The sequence below is a fragment of the Ostrea edulis genome, chromosome 1 (genome assembly GCF_947568905.1).
Source record: "Ostrea edulis chromosome 1, xbOstEdul1.1, whole genome shotgun sequence".
Classification (NCBI taxonomy): Eukaryota; Metazoa; Mollusca; class Bivalvia; order Ostreida; family Ostreidae; genus Ostrea; species Ostrea edulis.
In genome coordinates this window covers 12,505,250-12,526,469 of record NC_079164.1, presented here as the reverse complement: position 1 = coordinate 12,526,469, position 21,220 = coordinate 12,505,250, and the positions used below count along the sequence as shown (strand labels likewise).

Below are 21,220 nucleotides of genomic sequence, written 5' to 3'. Positions count from 1 at the left end.
GCTTTTCAAGTAGTTTTCATTCTCATGTTGATTATAAGGTTGGTTTTCTTTGTGGTAAACATCGTGAAACTTCGCCAACAATCTTTCACATATTGTGCAACGTGGTTGAGATTGATGGAAATAGTTTTATCATTCTCCGCTGTAATATGCTATATACTCAGGATCGACCAGACACTGCAAGGCATTACAGAAGTATCCAATTATCTAGGTAACATTACAGAAGTATCCAATTATCTAGGTAACATTACAGAAGTATCCAATTCTCTAGGTAACATAGATAATAAAACATTATGGAATCATCAGTGATCTATTATATATTTATAGCAATTGATAGCGGGCATACATATTCAATAATCTTTTCAGCATATCCGCTTGTTTCTTAGATAGATGCAAATGAATTTAGAAATGTTTGCGTTGAGAAAAAAAAATGAAAGGCATCCATTACAGATATATTTGATCAATGTTCACGTAAACAGTATGTATGAATGTTTCTTTAATGAATGTATTTTGAATCCACTTTCAGAATCTCACGTCTCTTTTGAGTTTGCCATGTTGTATGATCAACTCTACCAATACACCATGGCTGGTGTCATGTTTATAGTGTCATTGGATCTATTGAAACCTCTCACCTTCAATTCCCACCTCCATATTCTCTACTTCTCACTCACAAATGGGAGGAAAGAAATTCTCTCTTTTGTATCACTTTTTATGATAGTGATCTCGGCCTTTGCCTCCTATATGCACATTACAACTGGTTATCTCGTGCATCAATTTCGTAATCCATTTTCAGCAATTCTAAGCATGATGCAGATTGTATTATCTATGATATCTCTCAGGAAGCATGCAGAAATATCCACTCTTCATGCTCAAATTTCAATATCTGTATTTGCTTTTATAATGATCTTTATTTTTGTAAATTTCTTCATCGCAATGCTCAGTTTTTACTTTTCGGATGGCAAGGAAAATTTCCTAACGTCCAGTAAATTTATGAAAGAATTAAACGACCATTTATGGTGCAGAATTCACCATTTGTGTAGTGAGGTTTGGAGAACAATGACATGTCTATCACCGCAATCATCAGGTAAGATGTTCTATACATTATAATACATTATATTTTATAGAATTGCTATTTCAAATATCCAGTGACATGTGATTGATATATATATATATATATATATATATATATATATATATATATATAAGCACTGAAAAGGCTACTAACCCTCAAATTTCGAATTTTTGTATTACAGATGGTAACTTTCAGGAGTTCTTCAGTCAAATAAAACACGTAAGATTGATGACGATTTTTTTCGTTTTGAAATAGCTTCATCTTACAATGCAGACGATCTGTGAGTTTGATCTGATTAAAATATCAAATAAACAGTTTCATGTATATTTTTTAAATAGTAAGCGATCATTTAGACATTCTTTGTACTTTCTTAGAAATCTAGTGAGGAGATATTGCAGGAAATCGTGAACGATATCAGTATATGTAAGAACAACATTGCAGAACTTCTAGGGGAGTTACAAAACCTTCATCTGAGAACACCGATGGATGGCCTAACCACACAGTGGGCTGACAGAACTGAATGCAGGTAAACGATTGCAGAAATATAAAATTATATTATATATAATTCATGAAAGAGTGAAGATAACGAACAGAAGTCAATATCATAAATCCTACATAGAATATAAGATTAAGAGTAGAGCAACATCGACCTCCTAACAATACTAAAGGCGGGATCGGGTTCCGAGAATGAAATAAGCATCCGTTCTTGATCTGTAACATCCATCATAAACCCTCGTGGGTAGGTTAAGGCTGATCATACTCCATTAATGATTGTAAAATGCAGTCTTTAAGATATGTTATTAATCTCACTGGACGTCGTTTCAGTACCAAAACCTGCAAATTTGACCTGTAAATGTTACGAAATTGAGTGTAATCTCTGTGGATTGATTTATATCGGAGAAACTAAGGGACACTAAATAAAAGAATACCGGAACACATAAAATAATATTTTAAATCAATACTGATGGTAATCAACTCCTTTATAAACATTTAAATTTCTCAGATTATTCCATATTGTCCATAAATGTCAGAACTCTGGAAAAAAAAAGTTACCCTCATACCATAAACCCAGGTTTGAGTACCCCTTTCCGTAGAAACTGAGAATATCACTGTATCAAGAATCTGAACACGCCAATGACAACGGATACAATGTAGATTGAAATCTAATTCATTAAGAAACAACGTGAATTTGATGGGACTTTTTCCAAATACACAAAGACGAATACGCGGTCATGGATATCGTTCATATAAAAGACCAAATATGCAATGCGTCACACTTTATTCACTTTCACCTTACATCAACAAACACTTAGGTCCACATCATATTCGCACGAAACTTTACTTTGTTTCACTGAGAGTTTTCAATACATTATTTGAAGAAGCGAAATCTAGTCCATATTTCAACACCAGAATACGGACATAATTCTATGATTATGGATGGTGCGCATCACAGACTTATTAAACCACCGTGGGTTATGGATGGTGCGCATCACAGACTTATTAAACCACCGTGGGTTATGAATGGTGCGCATCACAGACTTATTAAACCACCGTGGGTTATGGATGGTGTGCATCACAAGCTTATTAAACCACCGTGGGTTATGGATGATGTGCATCAGAGGCTTATTAAACCACCGCGGGTTGTGGATGGTGCGTATCACAGGCTTATTAAACCACCGCGGGTTATGGATGGTGCGCACCACAGACTTATTAAACCACCGCGGGTTATGAATGGTGAGCATCACAGGCTTATTAAACCACCGCAAGTTATGGATGGTGCGCACCACAGACTTATTAAACCACCGCGGGTTATGGATGGTGAGCATCACAGGCTTATTAAACCACCGCAGGTTATGGATGGTGCGCATCACAGACTTATTAAACCACCGCGGGTTATGGATGGTGCGCATCACAGGCTTATTAAACCACCGCGGGTTATGGATGGTGATTCTTCACAATCATGCCGTCAGATATTTACTAATAAGGGAATAGACGCCAACAACATAACGAACAATCATCGTCATAACAACGTTCAGCCTTGTATTCCAGCATATTTCAAGTTCCATTCTACTTCCTGTGTTGTATCCAAAGTCTTTAATTACAGACAAATCTTTACAATACCTAGATATATACCATATTACACACAATCCACTCACATGTTCTTGTGCTTTTTCTTTCCGCTATAGTTTAGCTAGATATGTCATTACCGATGATGTCGATATAATTGAAAATGAGGACTTGAAATCACTTTTTCTCAAAGGTCCTAAATTGAGAGAAGCCTGGTATGTCAATTGTCGACAAAACTTCATATATACTTCGAGGTCTGCAGACGATTGTGCCAGACCATAGGCTAAATATGGGGGGAAAAAACCTTGATACCTTGTCAGAATGGATAAGAAGTATAAGCGGAATATTAAAATCATGTATTGCATGCATCAAAACGTACCATCTATCCTTCTGTGTTTAGTAAAGCTGAAGTGATAAAAGAATCAGATATTGTACATGAGGATATTAAGTTTGTAAGGTTCAGTATTACAACTCTATTTTACACGAACTTGGCAATAATTCTACATTTGGTACTCATAAGTATACTTCAACTTCCTTTCTAAAAGATAAAATTCCTCAAAACCATGCTTCAGTTTTAAACACATTCAATACCCCACGCAATGGGACGAATAAATATGAGTTTCCGTACCTACCGGTATACTGGATTCCTAATCTTCACAAAACCCTTACAAAGAAAGATAGATGGCTAAATCCAGTAAATGGTTTACGAAACCCTTATCTTTGCTTCTCTTAAAAATATCAACTACGGCGATGAGAAATTTCAAATTAATTGTGCCAGAAGTGCTGTAAATCAGATATAGATTCTAAAAAATCTAAAGAACTTTAAGTATACCTAACAGGGGTTTTAAGAATCTCGTTTAAAATCAGTATTTTGCAAATAAGATAGCTGTTATAGCGATATAATTTAATTCTTACAGTATCCTTGTATCTGATTGGTCAAATTCCAATTGAGGAACGCATGTTATTTTTGTATAACCTGGTTTGGTATGGGGACACACCCCCTTGACAACCAGAAGCCGGAAATATTTATTCTCTCTTTCTAAATTTACATCGCAACACTGTTTTCAGCCTTCTATGGAATAGAAAATCAACGTGTACAATAAGATACTTCGGTATGATATACATATGTACATACTGTTTTCTCGTTGTCAATTAGCATCTACTTGTACGCTAATCACTGTTGTAAATCATCTTTCTCTGTATAATGATCGAATAATTTTGAAATAGATTAAAACAAATATATTATATTCAAATTAATGGTTTACCAAGTAAGGATTGCCCTGTTTATTTTCAAATACATTTCTCACAGGGGAAAGGGGGTGTTTCATTGCTGACCTGCCTTTCAACAAAGCAAACAAAAAATATACGTCACATTTTACCACATGACGTCAGTCACATTGACATTGTCACTTTTTAGCTCACCTGAGCTAGAAGCTCAAGTGAGCTTTTCTGATCGCTTTTTGTCCGTCGTCTGTCTGTCTGTCCGTCTGTCTGTCTGTCTGTCCGTCTGTCTGTTAAACATTTACATTTTCAACTTCTTCTCCAAAGCCACTGGGCCAATTTGAACCATGTTGGCACAAATCATCCTTGGGTGAAGGGGATTCAAAATTGTTCAAATGAGGGCCAACCCTCTTATCCAAGGGGAGATAATAGCAAATCAGTAAAAATACACTGAAATTTAAAAAAAATCTTCTTCTCCAGAACCAGTAAGCCAATTTCATTCAAACTTAATGCAAATCATTCTTAGTTGAAGGGAATTCAAAATTGTTCAAATTAAGGGCCAGGTTCTCTTCAAAGGGGAGATAATCACAAAAGTGTAAAAATAGGGTGGGGTCATTTAAAAATCTTCTTCTCATGAACCACTGTACCAGTATAGTTGAAATTTACGTGGAAGTTTGCTGACATAATGGAGATTCAAGTTTGTTCATATCATGGCCCCCAGGGGTCGGATAGCGCCACAATAGGGGAAACCATATTTTATATGTATTTATATAGGAAAAATCTTTTAAAATCTTCTTCTCAAGAACCATTGAGCCAGAAGAGTTCAAATTTACATGGAAGCTTTCTGATATAATGCAGATTCAAGTTTGTTCATATCATAGCCCCCAGGAGTTGGGCGGGGCCACAATAGGGGAAACCATATTTTATGTGTATTTATATAGGAAAAATCTTTAAATATTCTTCTTCTCAAGAACCATTGAGGCAGATGAGTTCAAATTTACGTGGAAGCTTCCTGACATAATGCAGATTCAAGTTGTTCATATCATGGCCCCCAGGGGTCGGGTGGGGCCACAATAGGGGAAACCATATTTTATATGTGTTTATATAGGAAAAATCTTTTAAAATCTTCTTCTCAAGAACCATTGAGCCAGAAGAGTTCAACTTTACATGGAAGTTTCCTGACATAATGCAGATTCAATAGGGGAAACGTTCATATCATGGCCCCTGGGGGTCGGGTGGGGCCACACTAGGGGAAACCACATTTTATATGTATTCATATAGGGAAAATCTTCTTCTCAAGAACCATTGAGCCAGAAGAGTTCAAATTTACATCGAAGTTTCCTGACATAGTTCAGATTCAAGTTTGAAGCTTTATGACATAGTTCAAATTCAAGTTTGTTGAAATCATGGCCTCCGGGGTGTCAGGTTTTGCCACAATAAGGGAAACCGTATTTCATATGTGTAAATATATGATAACTCAGGTGAGCGATGTGGCCCATGGGCCTCTTGTTCTTGTGTTGGATTTACTATTGGAGTTTTACGAAGAGGTTTACTTTTACAATCGACGGCTGACTTTTACAATTTAAAGGGATCAACTCCAACTTCAGAAATTGAACCTAAATGAATATACAGACTGCTTCAGTAAAAACACCAAAACCGACAATTATGTTTATTAGCTCTTCTGACCCAAAGGGTCAAAAAGCTAATCATATGGCCATATGTCTGGTGTGCGGTGTGCGTCAACTTTTGGAAAAATGTCTATATTTCAAGAACCTCTTGGCCAAGTTTTGTAAAATTTGTCACATGGTATTCCTGGCCCAAGGGCTTTCATTTGTATTAAAACTAGGGTTGTGACCCTTTAACAAGGGGAGATAATTAGGAAAATGCAAACAAAAGTAGTGGCTGCTAAACAATCTTCTCAAGAACCACTAGGCAAATTATCACCAAACTTATGCATAGGATGAAAATAGATTGTAGATAAAATATTGTTCAAGGCATTATCCTGGGGCAAAGGGTGTGGTCTCAAGATCACTTCAAAGTTGACCTTAAATTTTGTTATGTTAAAACTGATAGTTTGCTTAGTATAAGGACTAGGATCATCAAATTTTGTCAGTTGATGCATCTTAGGACCTAATATCATGTTTTCTCAAAAGAAAGTCATGGTGACCTACTTTTTGAATTTCACAGGTAATTATTATTAAATGGATTTTGATCCATATCTTGGACACTTTTGAGCCTATGATCAGCAAAAGTTGTCAGTTGATGGATCATGGGACCTTGAAGTGCGTCATGTGAAAAGTATATCACCATGACCTACTTTCTGAATTTGAAGGCTAATTATTTATGAATACATTTTAGGTTGTTATTTCAGATACCGAGAAGTTTAGAATCATCAAACCTTGTAAGTTGAGGCGTCTAGAGGCCTTGAAACATATCTATAAAAAAAATACGTCACAGTGACTTAGCTTTTGAATTTTGCAGACATTCAAATTTCACATTTTCAATTTTAGATGCATATTTTGGACACTATAAAAGCTAGGATCATCAAACTTTGTCAGTTGATGTATCTTGAGTCTTCAGAGTGTGTTGACTAAAAGTAGGTCACCGTGACCTATTTTAGATTTTGACGGCTATATTTGAATATTTCAGATACTATTTGATTTACAATCATCAAACTTTGTCAGTTGATGGGTCTTGAGTCTTCAGAGGGTGTCGACCAAAAAGTAGGTCACTGTCTTTAAATTTTGCAAATACCACTTCCAAATTTTTCAAAGTGTAAAAGTCAGCCGTCGATTGTAAAGTAAGCCTCTTCGTAAAACTCCACTAGGCCTAGTAACAACGTTGCATGCAAGGGTAAGTTATCATGTAGTAGAAATTTTCACAGAGTTAAAAGCCGCAAATCATTGCATTTTCTGATATTTGAAGACTTACTTTAGGTAGATCTAGCCTAATACAATGCAATTTCCCGTATTTTCTCAATCTGTTGGAGATGAGCGATTTCAAAGTCGATCTCTAAAGGGCGGCGAAATACGCATTGCATGTATAGTCTACACATATTTTCTGTCATGACAAACTTCACCTTCGATACAATAATTTAATAAATAGGCTAGGCTCTGTTGAACTAAGACAAATTGACAACGAGTAAAGATAGCGACCTTAACAGAGTCTGTACGCTTCGTGGTTGTTGCTAAGTGAATCATTTCGCGGCTCAGTTGACTTGTATTTTTCCGAGTTTATGTACATTTTGATAAACGAAGGTTAGTATCTTTGTCTCCTGCATTAAATTATAGGGAATGACTTTAATATGGGGCAAGTTATACGAGTATAACCTGGTTTGGGTCAGTTAACGCTTTATAATCCGCGAAGCGGAGCGGATTATAAAGCGTAAACTGACCCAAACCAGGTTATACTCGTATAACTTGCCCCAGAATTAAAGTAATTCCTTAATTAATTTACCAATGCAACCTGCCATGGGGTAAAATGCTGTTCAACATGTTTCATACCAATTGAGGCCTTTTTTACCTAATTATTTTGACTACGGGTTTACTCCGTATGACCGTGGACGACAGGGGATATTTACTCCTCTTAAGCCCCGGGGCCCGTTTTACAAAACAACTTATGACAAAGACGTGCTTCTTAAATTGTATCACACTGTTATCACTTTGGGTGAATGAAGGAAAACTTTTCTGAGGCTTAATTTTCAACATCTTGAAAAAATATTTTGCATTTGGAGGGAATGATTTTACAAATAGTTTGCATTTGGAGTGAATGATCTTACAATAAACTGGAAAATTCAAGTATGTGATGTTGGTACACTGTATTAAGTTCTTTTGTAAACCTCGCCCCTGGTTCCACTTCTGGTATGCCTAAGGGTCCGTATGTGCTCTAATCTTAATTTTCTATTCTTTATAGGAGTTATGAGATTGATCAACGTTCGTTTTCTTCACCTTTTCATCATAACAATTTGACAAATATTCGTTACGGTATGACATTATTACAGATCACAAATGTACCTGAATAAAAATATGAAAAGTATAGCACCACCCCAAGGTTTAGACATTAATCTAACTGGCCATGATAACGGTACAATACACAACGCTTATCAAATTTATTTATTTATTAATTTTTGTTGTTTTTTTTTTTTTTTTTTTTTATTGTTTGATTTTTTATTTGACTTTTACATTATATACATATATGTAATTTAACTACACAATAATACCATCAACATTCATATGCAAAAGACATTTTCATAAATATAAAGAAAGAGGAAGAAAGAAAATTTAGTGCTAGAATCTCACCGCTTGATTATTAATGCTTATTTAAAATCATCTAAAAACAGAGCTCGGTGTATTACAATTTATACTGATGTTTTAGAGTTTTCTTTGAAAGTACCGGTCGCGGTAGATCGGTGGAAGAGCGTTCGTTCGTAACAGGGAGGTCGTGAGATCGAATCCTGTTCGTGGCATGACCGCGTCAAACCTGAGACTTTAATTTTGGTAATGATTGCTCCCTCGCCAAACGCTTCGCATTTAGAAGTGAGAATTATGTGTCTTTCGTATATGACCTTAAAAACAGAGGTCCCGTGTCGCGGCACGTTAAAGAACCCTCATTGTGACGGCCCTGGGCGCTAAGCATAGGTCTACATTTCTAGTGCTTCACCTACAGCTTGTGATGTCTCAATATAAGAAAGCAATCTCCACGAAACGTAAAACAATCAATCTATCTCTGAAAGTTTCCTTATTAGACGATTCTAGCAGTAATATCTGTGTTGTAAGTTAATTAATTACCGTTCATCTGGTGTATGAAAAAGTTCTTAAAGTATGCGGCATACTATCAAAGTTTTGCAAATGTATATCGGTGACAGAAGAAAATCGGATCGACATGCTCAACAGAATTTTTTTATCGTTGAACAAAATGGTCATTGAATGAAATCGACATACCTTAATGATTTCGATATATTCTCAGTGATTTTCGTTGAACAAAATAATCAGTGAATAAAATTGACATGCCTTAAAGGGGAAGGCAAACAAAAAACAATTACATGATAAAGGATAGAATTAATAATATGATAAATATTTGCCATACTATTATGTTGATATACGACCTAGATAAGCTCCAGTACTAATTTGAAAACGTTAAAATTTGAAAGTCCCACTATCAATAGAAGCTGCCATAAATAGGTTGATGCCTTCCTGTCAAAGCAGTTTTTTTTCCAAATTCCTGACCCTACCAAGTCATCTGAAAAGAAAAGACTATGTAAATTGTGGATCCACCATTTGCGTAATGACAAGTTGAGGTTCGAGACATTTGTATGAAGAAACGTGTACCGTCTGCTTGTTCTGCGACTCGACTGAACGACTTCTTTTCTTCTTGCGAAAAAACGGGCTCAAATCTATACAGCTCAAAACTTAACTGTTCGTGACTTGTCATGTTTACAGTGCTTCTGATGAAATAAACCGGAACCGACGGTGTCACGTCAAAAATCAAACTTCATTGACCGCTCTCTTAGCGGCGGATAATTCAAAATATATGACAGATTAGTATTGATTTAATCGTTGAGCAAGGATCTTTGTTGTTAAAGACTGTTATTTACGAGTCTGCTGAAGACAGAGAGGAGTAGAAGAAACTAGTCCTTGCCCTATGTGCCCACGGGCGCAACAAGGACTAGGTAGGTAGGTAGGTAGGTAGTTATTTACGATATCAGTTAGTAACATTTTATTCATAAAAGCAACAATAGGGTTAGGGTGGCCTTTCCCTTTAATAACTTCGATATATCCTCAGTAATTCACATGCATATTCTATTTTTAGATACTCTGTCTTTTGTCGATGTTTGTATAACACAGTTAAGAAATTATTCTTTGTATCATCGTAACTCGGTGTATAGTTATGACGTCTTTACTTTATATTGATCAGACACAAATTACTTATAAGTGATTTACTTATTTCTATTATGAAGTCACACTGTTTCGCGGATTTTAAGCCTAATTACATGTACTGTTTGCGAATTATATTATCATAACGACCACCGATTGCGAAATTTCGACTTTAATCGACATCGTTGAAAATTCAGTAACATCAATTTATTTCTCAGTAGCCTGTCGGAGTGCCTCGATTTAGAAATTGATCATATCGAAACAGTTGAGAGACATAAACAACTTATACATACATCTGTATGATAATAAAATAATGCTACATAAATATGAGAATTTGACGATGGAGAAGCTGAAATCATCCTGTTTGTAACGAAGTTGAGTTGTTAGTTTGCTGTTAACGTCATCTTTCACTTTCATGAGAACACCTACGTCAAGCAATTACGATCACAAAAGAAAAGCCAATCACTTGAGTTGTCAGTTGCAAGAAGTTTTGTTGACTTAAAAGAAAATCGATCGAGGAGAACAAATATTTAAAATAATTATTTGTTTTTGCTTATGAAATTATTAGAAATACATGCACCATTCAATATAGAATGAAACAAGAAACCATTTATTCATTAAGACATTGATTTCCTTTGTCCGTGATTTTAATTGAGAAGTATTCTTAAATTACTAGCATTGATTTAAGATATTTAAGATTTCTGCGATTCAGCTTTCCCCAATTATACAACCACTGAATCTAACGAGTTCTTTATGTTTCTATTATCAATTTTAATGATTTAGCTGTAGTATTTAACCAGTTAGATATTGTATTAACTTTCCTTCCAAATTTTATGTGTACTTTGGACATCGATCGACTTTGTGCTTCAAGTTTTTTTTAAACATTCTCAACTGAGCTGGTAGACCATAAAATGTTTAAATATTATGAGAAATTTCTATCTGATTTTTGTTTTTATTTTGTCAAACACAACATTTATTTTCAAACAAAAATCGTTTCATCTAGCGTTATGATTAATGCATTTTCTTGCCCATTGGTGCATTTCGTCTGTGGCATTGTATAGTTGAAAATTGAAAAGGAATTGTTTTTGTAGTTCGTAAGAACGAAAATTAACCCCCTATGAAAATGTATAATGTAGAATCTTCCTTACAGTAAGTCAATGTTCGTGGGGTTTTTATTACCTCGAATTGAAAGTTTCAACCGTTTATTATCTAGCAATAGTTACAGCTTAAGGATGTATGTCGTATTTACTGGTTTTTGATTACCCTGGTTTGTTTTAAAGTCAGGATAACACTCGGGATATTTAACTAATGTCCTTTATATTGTGGTAATCTTCATTGCATCGATCGACTGGTTATTTGAGTTGCTCATCCTCTCGCAAAATCGTTAACTCTTATGGAGACGTCACCGGTAATGCATTCGAAACTACACATTTGAAAGGCAGTTTTTTCGGACTCATTCTGGCCATCTAGTGTCTGAAAGACTCTCTCATTTCATTTGAGATGCCCATTTTTTGGAAAAGAAATAAGCACTACCGCCGTACTTATTTTTATTACCCGGTCCTTCTGTACAGAAGCGAACGCTCATTCAACAAATACACAGCAAAACCCGTACATAATGGCACTTTCAGAAATAAACAACGACCTACATACACAATATTAACATACATATGCTTTATATGTGACCGGTCAACAGGGGATGCTTACTCCTCCTAGGCACCTGATCCCACCTCTGGTATATCCAGGGGTCCGTGTTTGCCCAACTATCTATTTTGTATTGCTAATAGGAGTTATGAGATTGATCACTGCTCGTTATTTCCACCTTTCATGTTACATATATAACTATGTCCTAATCATACCACATAAAGCATTGGATGAAAAGGTGAAGATAACAAACCCTGGATATAACGGAGGTGGGATCAGGTACATAGGAGGAGTAAGCATCCCCTGTAGACTGGTCATAACCGCCGTGAGCCCTATATCTCCAACGGGTAAATGGCGTAATCCGTAGTCAACACCTGTCTGTTAAACATGTTTGACAGCATTTTACAAAATGACAGGTTGTATAGGTAAATTAGATCGTTAGAACGACCACAACATTTGCGAAATGTAGGCTTTAAAAAGAGACTATTCAAACTCCAGTAATATCAACTTGTTTGTATGTAGCCTGCCTCGATTTAGACACTGATCACAGGCAGAGCAAGGTCTTGCATATCGGATCGGTTAAAAGACATAAACACCATATGCAGGTGACAATAGCAACTCCATGTATTGCTGTTTCAATATGAGAAGTTGACGATAGAGAAGCTGTAGTCAGCCCATTTGTCATACAGTTGAGTCGTCAGTTCGCACTTAACATTTATGATCAATAAATAGGATTTTTTGATTACGTTATGAAATGATCAAATATTGTAATAAATATTTATAAATTGACCCATTGTCGTAACTGTATATATACCGTATGAAAGATAGAAATAAGTTCCAATCAATATTTTGATCTACCCTTCCATTACTTCTACACATAATTTTTTTTTTTGATCTACCAAAATTATGGATTTCAGGTCTTATAGATTAAACCTTATCAATTTGTTTATCATGTTACAAGTAAACAATTACAGGTATGCTTATTTTACCTTCTGTTGTGCATCTGGTTTAAAACTTGCATTTGTTTAATGAAAAGTGAAAATAACGAAAAACAATTAATCTCATAATTCCTATAAATAATGCACAATTTTGAGTTGGGCAAAACCGGTTCCCTGAACATACCAGAGTTGGGATCAGGTGCCTAGGGGGAGTAAACATCCCCCACTGACCATCACAACAGCTGTTACCCCTATATCTTGATAAAGTAATGGGAGTATTCCACAGTAAAAACAATAGTTAAAACCGCCTAACTATTGGTATGAAACACGCCAGACAGGGGTCCGTGTTAAAACCGCCTAACTATTGGTATGAAACACGCCAGACAGGGGTCCGTGTTAAAACCGCCTAACTATTGGTATGAAACACGCCAGACAGGGGTCCGTGTTAAAACCGCCTAACTATTGGTATGAAACACGCCAGACAGGGGTCCGTGTTTGTCCAACTATCTATTGTGTATTGCTTATAGGAGTTATGAAATTGATCACTGTTCGTTATCTTCACCTTGCACAGCATTCGACTGAATGACATTAGAAATACATTATTCGTTGCTTACAATGATATCACCGCGATGGAATCACAGGACCCTATAACGGTAGACATATAAATAAACATCAAACCATTTCAAATCCACAGGAAAATATTAAATCCTCTTGTTTACAATAAATTACAGCAAGGGCAATTAATTCTAATCCTCTTTCTTGTAACGTTTTAAACTGGTCCTTTGTAGGAAAATATTAAGTTTTCCAGAAATTTTGGAGTTGAAATTACGTGTTGTATCACAACGGCCGAACATTGCTTTTTTATGAATGATCGCACGCTATAGCACATCAGAGATTGCGTTGCTACATGTTTTGGTAAAACTTGCTCGTGATCTAAACTACCAAGATGCTTTTTAATGACGTCATAATGATATTATATGTATATACAATCAAAAGCAGGGAAATCTTTTTATACAATGAGTGAAAGAATAGTTTTTTTTTCAGGTTCTATAGTTTTTGGGACGAGGAACTGAAGTTCACGTTGATAGTTCCGTCAATTGCGGGATACATCATGTCTGATCTCGTCTGCTGTGAATGCGACGTTAGATTGTATGCTGATTGTCTTCCATCAAACCATCTTCCATTGTTGTCAACGATTTATGAACTGCAACTGACAAAGCTGTTTTGTCTGCAGGTAGAAATCAAAACATTTTTCGATCATTTCCGTTTGATTACTGCTAATCTTCGACTAGCTATTTACACATTATACCAAAATCTCATAATACAAAAAAATGTTAAACGTTTTGTTGAAATCTCTTTATCTGCCGTAAGTGGATAATTTCGTTAATTGTTTTCACTGTTTTAACAAGTATCAAATTAGATGGTAAACAAAGGAGCAATGTTGGAAAACGTATTTTCAAATTTTTATTTTAATAGGGAATTTACGGTCTACAAATGCCAATCAATTTATGTAAAGAATATCGGTATGTTTTGTGTAGTTTCGACAACGGCAAACACTGGGAAATCTGTGTTCCTGAGGTACGTCATCACAAAAAGCCATTGTTTCTAGCCTATTAACTCAATCCTTAGACATTTATTTCATTCATATATATTATCATCGTATATCCAAATGCTATATCATCAATGGTGTTATTGATATCATTTCATTCATCTTTAGATATATTTTCTCATTCAAAACCTTAGATTTACATAAAGAGAATATTACAACCATCCTATTTATTTTCCAGATAGGGAATGCATTTCAATGGAAATTTGAAGCTCTTCCATCGCAATTTGCAGTGGTTGAATGATTTCAGCGGAACAAAGATCAATATTTTTACCAGCTTTATTTTCCATGATGACATATCTAAATATTTTTGTCATGATAAATAGAATAACATTGTTGAAGAATATGCCTCTCCTGAACATGTTTACTACCTCTCCTGAACTACCTTTGAAGGCATTTCAGAAACTGATATATCATTGGTAGAATTAAAATTGGTGCAAATTGTTTCAAACAGTGTCCAAAAAATGGTTGTATGAAATAAATCATGACTAAAAAAATATCCTTTATATCGTTAAAAAATACTGCAAGCAATTTGGAAATAATATGATAAAAGTGTTTCGAGGAGTCCGTGCAATACATTGCCTCTTAACAGTTACAGCCATTTGGACACATTTTCCATTTGGATTTCAGATATCACCAGATTTTCATGAATGTCATGATAGACCTAAGATGGACACATTTTCCATGTGAATTCAAAATATAACAATTTTTTCATGAATATCAAAGTAGACCTAAAATGAACACGTTTTTCATTTGAAATTCAAAATGTACTTAAACGTAAGGCATGTACATGTACATTGTTCATAACTGCAGCGAATTCATGAGGAAGTGACTATGATTGCATTTTGTAAAGATACCAAAGACAAAAGCATGCAAGTGAAAGGTGAAGATAACGAACAGTGATAATAACTCCTATAAGCAATACAAAATGGAGAGATGGGCAAACACGAACCCCCGGACACACCAGAGGTAGGACCAGGTGCCCAGGAGGAGCAAGTATCCCCGTCGACCGGTCTCATCCCGATCAGACAAATGGAGCCATCCGTAGTCAAAATCAGTGTACCAAGAATGGTCCAACAATCGGCATGAAACACACCAGGCAGCACTCGACCCAACGACAGGCCGCACTGGCAAACCAGACCCCCACAACGACCTCAGAACCCGCGGAATGTCGATCCCAAATGAGACTACCGTTAATATATGAATATATGAAAATCTTTCTTCCTAATTTACCTACACTTTTTCATTTAAATTACACATTTGTTTGTGTCAATTTTATACAAAAGTTGCAGCTGATACAGGTCTTCAAATATGTAAGTTTGATAGGTAGGTAATTGTGAGCTCTATATTTTGAAGCAATATATGAAAGGTGAAGATAACGAAGAGTGATCAATCTCATAACTCCTATAAGGAATACAAAATAAAGGGTTGGGCAAACATTAAACCCTAGACACATCAGAGTTGGGATCAAGTGCTTGGAAGGAGTGAGCATCCCCTGTTGACCAGTCACATCCACTGTGAGCCTAATGTCTTGATATGTAAACGGTATAATCCGTATTCAAAATCAATGTGCCATGAACGGCCTAACAATCAGTATGAAACAAATCCAACAGTATTTTATCCCATGATATGTTATAACGACCATAGAATTTGTGAAATGCTGACTGTAAACAAGACTGTTGAAACCCTTGTTATATGAACTTGTTTGTCAATAGCCTGTCTCGATTTGAAAACTGACCATGCGCAGAACAAGCTCTTAAGTATGGAATCAGTGGAAAGAGATAAACACCATATGCAGGTGATAATGGAATATTGCTACATAAATATGGGAAGTTGATGATGGAGAAGCTGAAAGCATCCTGTTTGTCATAACGTTGAGTTGTTAGTTTGCCATTGATATCTATTTTCAATGAAATATCTAAGTACAAAGCAGATAGATGTTAAGGACTATGTGGTGTCTTTTATCTCAAGTGCACAGAGATATATCGAGATGTCAATGAAAATGACTATAGTTAATAGATAGAACGTTGTCGATATCTCTAAGTGTCGAGTTGAAAACCATAGCAAGATATTTTTCTTCTCTTGTAGAAGCTTTTGAATAAACTGTTGGAAGACCTAATAACCGAATACAACGAAGATATTATCAATGACGAAATCTAGCAAATTTTGTTATTTCAACTTCAGAGTGCGTAAAATCAGATTGTTTTTAACAAAGCATCTTTGGATGACTGATCAATATATTTGAATATTTCCTTTTTCTAATTGTTGTTGAAGAAGCAACTATCTATGATGTCAAAAAGTCTAGTCTTTAATTTAGCGTGAGGAATGGTCGAGTAAAGTGTTCAAAAGTCATACGTTTTGCTGTTGTTTATTTGAGAAAAGTTTAGAGGTTTCAGGTTTGCTAAAAGTTCTTTAGAATTTTATAGAATCCACATTTGATTTACACCACTTTTGGCATATTTTGTGACACAGCACATGTGATGTTTCTCCTTCACATTTGTTAATATTGTCGTGAGGAGCAAAGATATGGGCTATTTAGAACATTTACTCGATCCAGCAATGAATCTTTCTTTGTAAGGGTTTTTGCGAAGTTTAGGAATTCAGTAAAGGTACGGTAACTTTATTGACTGGGATATTAAATGTGTCTAAAACTGAAGCATGATCTTGAAGAATTTTATCTTTTGAAAGGACAGCTGGAGTATAAGTACGATTACCAAATGTAGATTAAATGCCAAGTTCGTTAAAATAAAATTGTAATAATCAACCTTACTAACAAAGACAATGCGGTAACAAACTTTGTCAACTGGAGCCAAAACATATTCTTCAGGTAACTTATCTAATTATGTGATCACTTCTGATTTACTAAACTCAAAGAATAGATGGTACGTATGTTTGTTTTGATGTGTCTAATCCGGGATTGTAATAATCCTCGTATACTTTTTATCCATTCTGACAAGGCATCTATTTCATCTTTTTCATATCTATTCCATCGTCTGGTATAATTTTCGACAGAATTCGTAACAGAGATGAAGTTCTGTTGCCAACTGAAGGACCGAGGTTCTCTGAATTTAATACCTTTTAAAATCAGTAATTTCAGGCCCTCGTTTTCAACTATATCAACATCACCGGTAATGGCATGTCCAGTTCGACTATAGTTGGAAAAAGACGAAGAACAAGAACAATAAGGTCGATTAAATATAAAGTGGTCTATATCTAGGTACTACTGCAAATTTTGTAATTAAAAAGTTTGGTTGCCATAGTAGAAGGATATTTGTGGGAAACATAGGGTGTGAACTTAAACTTGAAACATGTTGAAATTCAAGACTGAACTTTTTATGACGAAGAACTTTGCTTATGTTGACGGCATCTATATTACTTTGTTAGTAAATTTAAGTTTAAGGAACTAGCGGCATGATTCAGAAGGAAGATCATCCATAACCCGTGGTGGTTTAAAGAGCCTGTGGACTATCCATAATCATTAAGTTCAGTTTATATTCTGGTGTTGAAATTCCAAGTATGAACTAGCTTTGCCTTCTTCACAAACGTACACGTATTGTATTATGCCTTTAGAATTCAAGAAAATGTTACTCTCAGTAGAAATTATCATTAACAATGTTATTTTTCTCCATTCTGAATATCAGTGTATCATTCTTGTTAAAAATGTAGATTATTGATATTTGCCTTTTTTCGTTGTGTGTGATGTTTGATTATGTAATATATGTCTCTTGATAAAGACGCGGGATGAGTCGAAAATTTGGGGTTTAAGAAAGTTAGCTCCTGAGCTTTTGAGCACAACTGCACAGGATGCTATAACTAAGTATTTACTGGTTCAATACAGATCTCATTTGTGCAAACATATTACACATCTATCACTGAACCCTATCCAGTTGAAAAAAATTCTGTCAATTCAAATTTTGAAAGGGTTTTGCAGGGACCATATTTTGTGGCGGGGGGATTGATTAATAAAAAAAAGTTCTAAATCTGCGTGATATTACAGTGTCTGGCTCATAAAATTTTTAATTTCAAGTTTTATAATTTATGATGCAAGTAGTTGAGATTTGGAACTAGATCAAATGTTGTAATTTATTAATTTGGTTTATATATTTTTCGAAATAGAACACCGATTCTTAAAAAAACGTTTGAATTAATTTACTCGAAATTTTGTATAAAAATAATTTTAAAGATTTGCTCTCCAATCCCCACTTTTTAAGTTCCATTTTAAAGTTTAAGATAAGACCTTGAAAATTGTGTGAAATTTTATAAAGTAACATTACTCCTAATGTAAAACTTATACGGTACCAATTTTGATGCACCAGATGCGCATTTCGACAAATTATGTCTCTTCAGTGATGCTCAACCGAAATGTTTGAAATCCGAAATAACAATGACGTTTTAGAGCTATTATAGGCAAAACCAGTGTGCCAAAAAAGTGGAGTCAAATTCGTTCAAGGATAAGAGCTATGCATGAGGGAGATAATCCTTAATTTTGAAATGAATTTCTAAATGTTATAACAGCAATTTAATATACATCCGTATTTTCAAGCTAGTAACGAATTACTTAGCTACTGGGCTGTAGAGACCCTCGGGGACTAACAGTCCACTAGCAGAGGCCTCGACCCAGGGGTCATAATGTAAAACTTATACGGTACCAATTTTGATGCAATATGTCTTTTTAAACTATCAAATTTGGTATCATGATTTTTTTTCGAATATCAAGTGCAAAAAGGTCATTATTTATTTCCATTACTTGTATTAAACTTTTTTTAATCTGTACCGTTTGAAGTCATGATTATGTATCTATTTCATGTAATGATTGATTTCCGTTGCTTATATTGTGCTGACATCAACAGACAAATCAAGTTTAATTGAATAAATTGTAAGTGGAAAAAGGTCATGTTTAGAACACTGTAGCTCAATAGCAAGCATTGCGACCTCAGTTTTGCTTTTCAGTTTCCTAATTCTCCTCCAACGTAAAAGTTGAAAATGCACTTCCCAAAAAATTTGCATTACTCCAAATTAATCAACAAACAAATAAATAAATAAATAAATAAATAAATAAATATATATATATATATATATATATATATATATATATATATATATATATATATATAAATCGAAATTTATTAATATGTTACAGAACTCTTGTCAATAAACTGATCTCATAATTACGGCTTCAGTTTCACATAAATGGGCTTTTCGTGATTTTGATACTTATTTACTATAAATCTCGCTTTTGTGTTTTCGTCTAAATCGGATGTATTCACTGACAAAAGACTAATTAATATTTGACAACCAATTAAACGTTGAAACCCAGCAATAATTATTACTGTCACCATAATCATATCTTACAACTTATAAACCATGTTCGGAATCACCAATAGTGCAGCCATGTATACCGTTACCCGCTAAATAAAGAAATACAAATCGATGATATGAAAGTTTGTAAATACCATTCATTCTTCATTATTCATGACAAACGCACTTAAAAATCGAAAAGAAAGTATTTTTGTTGAATGATTAACAATAGAATTTAAGCATTTAGACGAACAGTCCATTAAGTAAACAAAACAATTGTTAATTGTTTGTTAAACTAATTGCTGATTGAGTACTCGTGCACTCAACTCTTCACAGTGCAACATTATCTTTTGAGAGTGCCTTTAATATAATTAGACACAATTGTGTTTGAGAACAAATGCGTGTGTTAGCTACATTGTATGTCTCCAGCCAGTTTATTTTGTTTCCTTAATCAATATCGCAAACAACTTTCTTAAAGATTCTGTTCAACGTTTACATACAACAATAGAATTGCTTTCTGGAAGTTTCGACCGAATGTGACCTTTCCTTCCCACACAGTTCGGAGAGGGTTGTACAACTACCTTGATTTGTATCATAATTCATTGACATGATCATTTAAGAGTTTAAAATTATTAGTTCAAGATTAGCTTTCTTTTTTCCGTTTTGTCTTTCCGCCTTTCAATTCTTTGAGAAAATTGAAGTACAGGTACTTTATTACATAGGAAAACTGGACGTCGGGAGTTTTGTTTCGCGATATTTTCTGAGAAAATAAGTTTTATTTGTTACATCGCTAATAAAAATCCATGGTATAGGTGTCCGCACCAATAATTCATGAAAACCGTTTCACTGTATAGAAACAGTTTGAGTTCAAACCGTCTGTTTTAAATCACATTAACTTATACTGATATCATTACAAGTCCAATAGATCTGTTCACGTAAAAATGTGTTACTATTTTGTGTTGTAGAAGACATCCCATCATCACATCGTAAATTTGAATTGAACGGACGTGTGTTCAATGAGATGAGATGAGATCTCTATTGCCTTATGTTAGGAATAGGCAAGACAATGACATGGGAACTTTTTTTTTGTGAAAGGATTATTTTCATATTGTGCGACATATTGTACAGAGGACCCTCAATACAAATATATCCAAATCATGTGAAGGTTCTAGTGATTGTAAGAAGTTATAGGCATGAAAGAGTGACATCATACATGCCATTTCAATTAATTTACAGACATTTTTGGTTTAGAAAAACTATAGTACATAATACACAACATACATAACTGTATAAAACTCTGTTTACAGTGTTTATCATGGGAATCAGAAAACTCTGTTTACAGTGTATATCATGGGAATCAGAAAACTCTGTTTACAGTGTATAACATGGGAATCAGAAAACTCTGTTTACAGTGTATATAGTGGGAATGTGATGTTTACAGTGTATAGCATGGGAATCAGAAAACTCTGTTTACAGTGTATATAGTGGGAATGTGAAGTTTACAGTG

The 21,220-nt window shown here is 34.7% G+C and overlaps 1 protein-coding gene across 1 annotated transcript; it reads left to right on the top strand.

Moving 5' to 3' along the window:
• Window positions 1-477: 477 nt before the first annotated feature.
• Window positions 478-14,941, top strand: LOC125664332 (uncharacterized). The gene is made up of 6 exons (XM_048897060.2): window positions 478-1,081; window positions 1,251-1,288; window positions 1,444-1,595; window positions 13,854-14,043; window positions 14,286-14,387; window positions 14,597-14,941. The coding sequence occupies exons 1-6, from the start codon at window positions 478-480 to the stop codon at window positions 14,657-14,659; spliced, it is 1,149 nt and encodes a 382-aa protein (XP_048753017.2). The 3' UTR covers window positions 14,660-14,941.
• The last annotated feature ends 6,279 nt before the right edge of the window (window positions 14,942-21,220 follow it).

What these genes read in the sequence shown, in the direction of transcription:
- LOC125664332 (XM_048897060.2), top strand. Translation starts at nt 478, where the DNA reads ATGTATGAATGTTTCTTTAATGAATGTATTTTGAATCCACTTTCAGAA. An exon ending in TCTTCAGTCAAATAAAACAC is followed by an intron (nt 1,289 to 1,443) that starts GTAAGATTGATG and finishes GTACTTTCTTAG; the next exon opens with AAATCTAGTGAGGAGATATT. An exon ending in CAAAGCTGTTTTGTCTGCAG is followed by an intron (nt 14,044 to 14,285) that starts GTAGAAATCAAA and finishes TTATTTTAATAG; the next exon opens with GGAATTTACGGTCTACAAAT.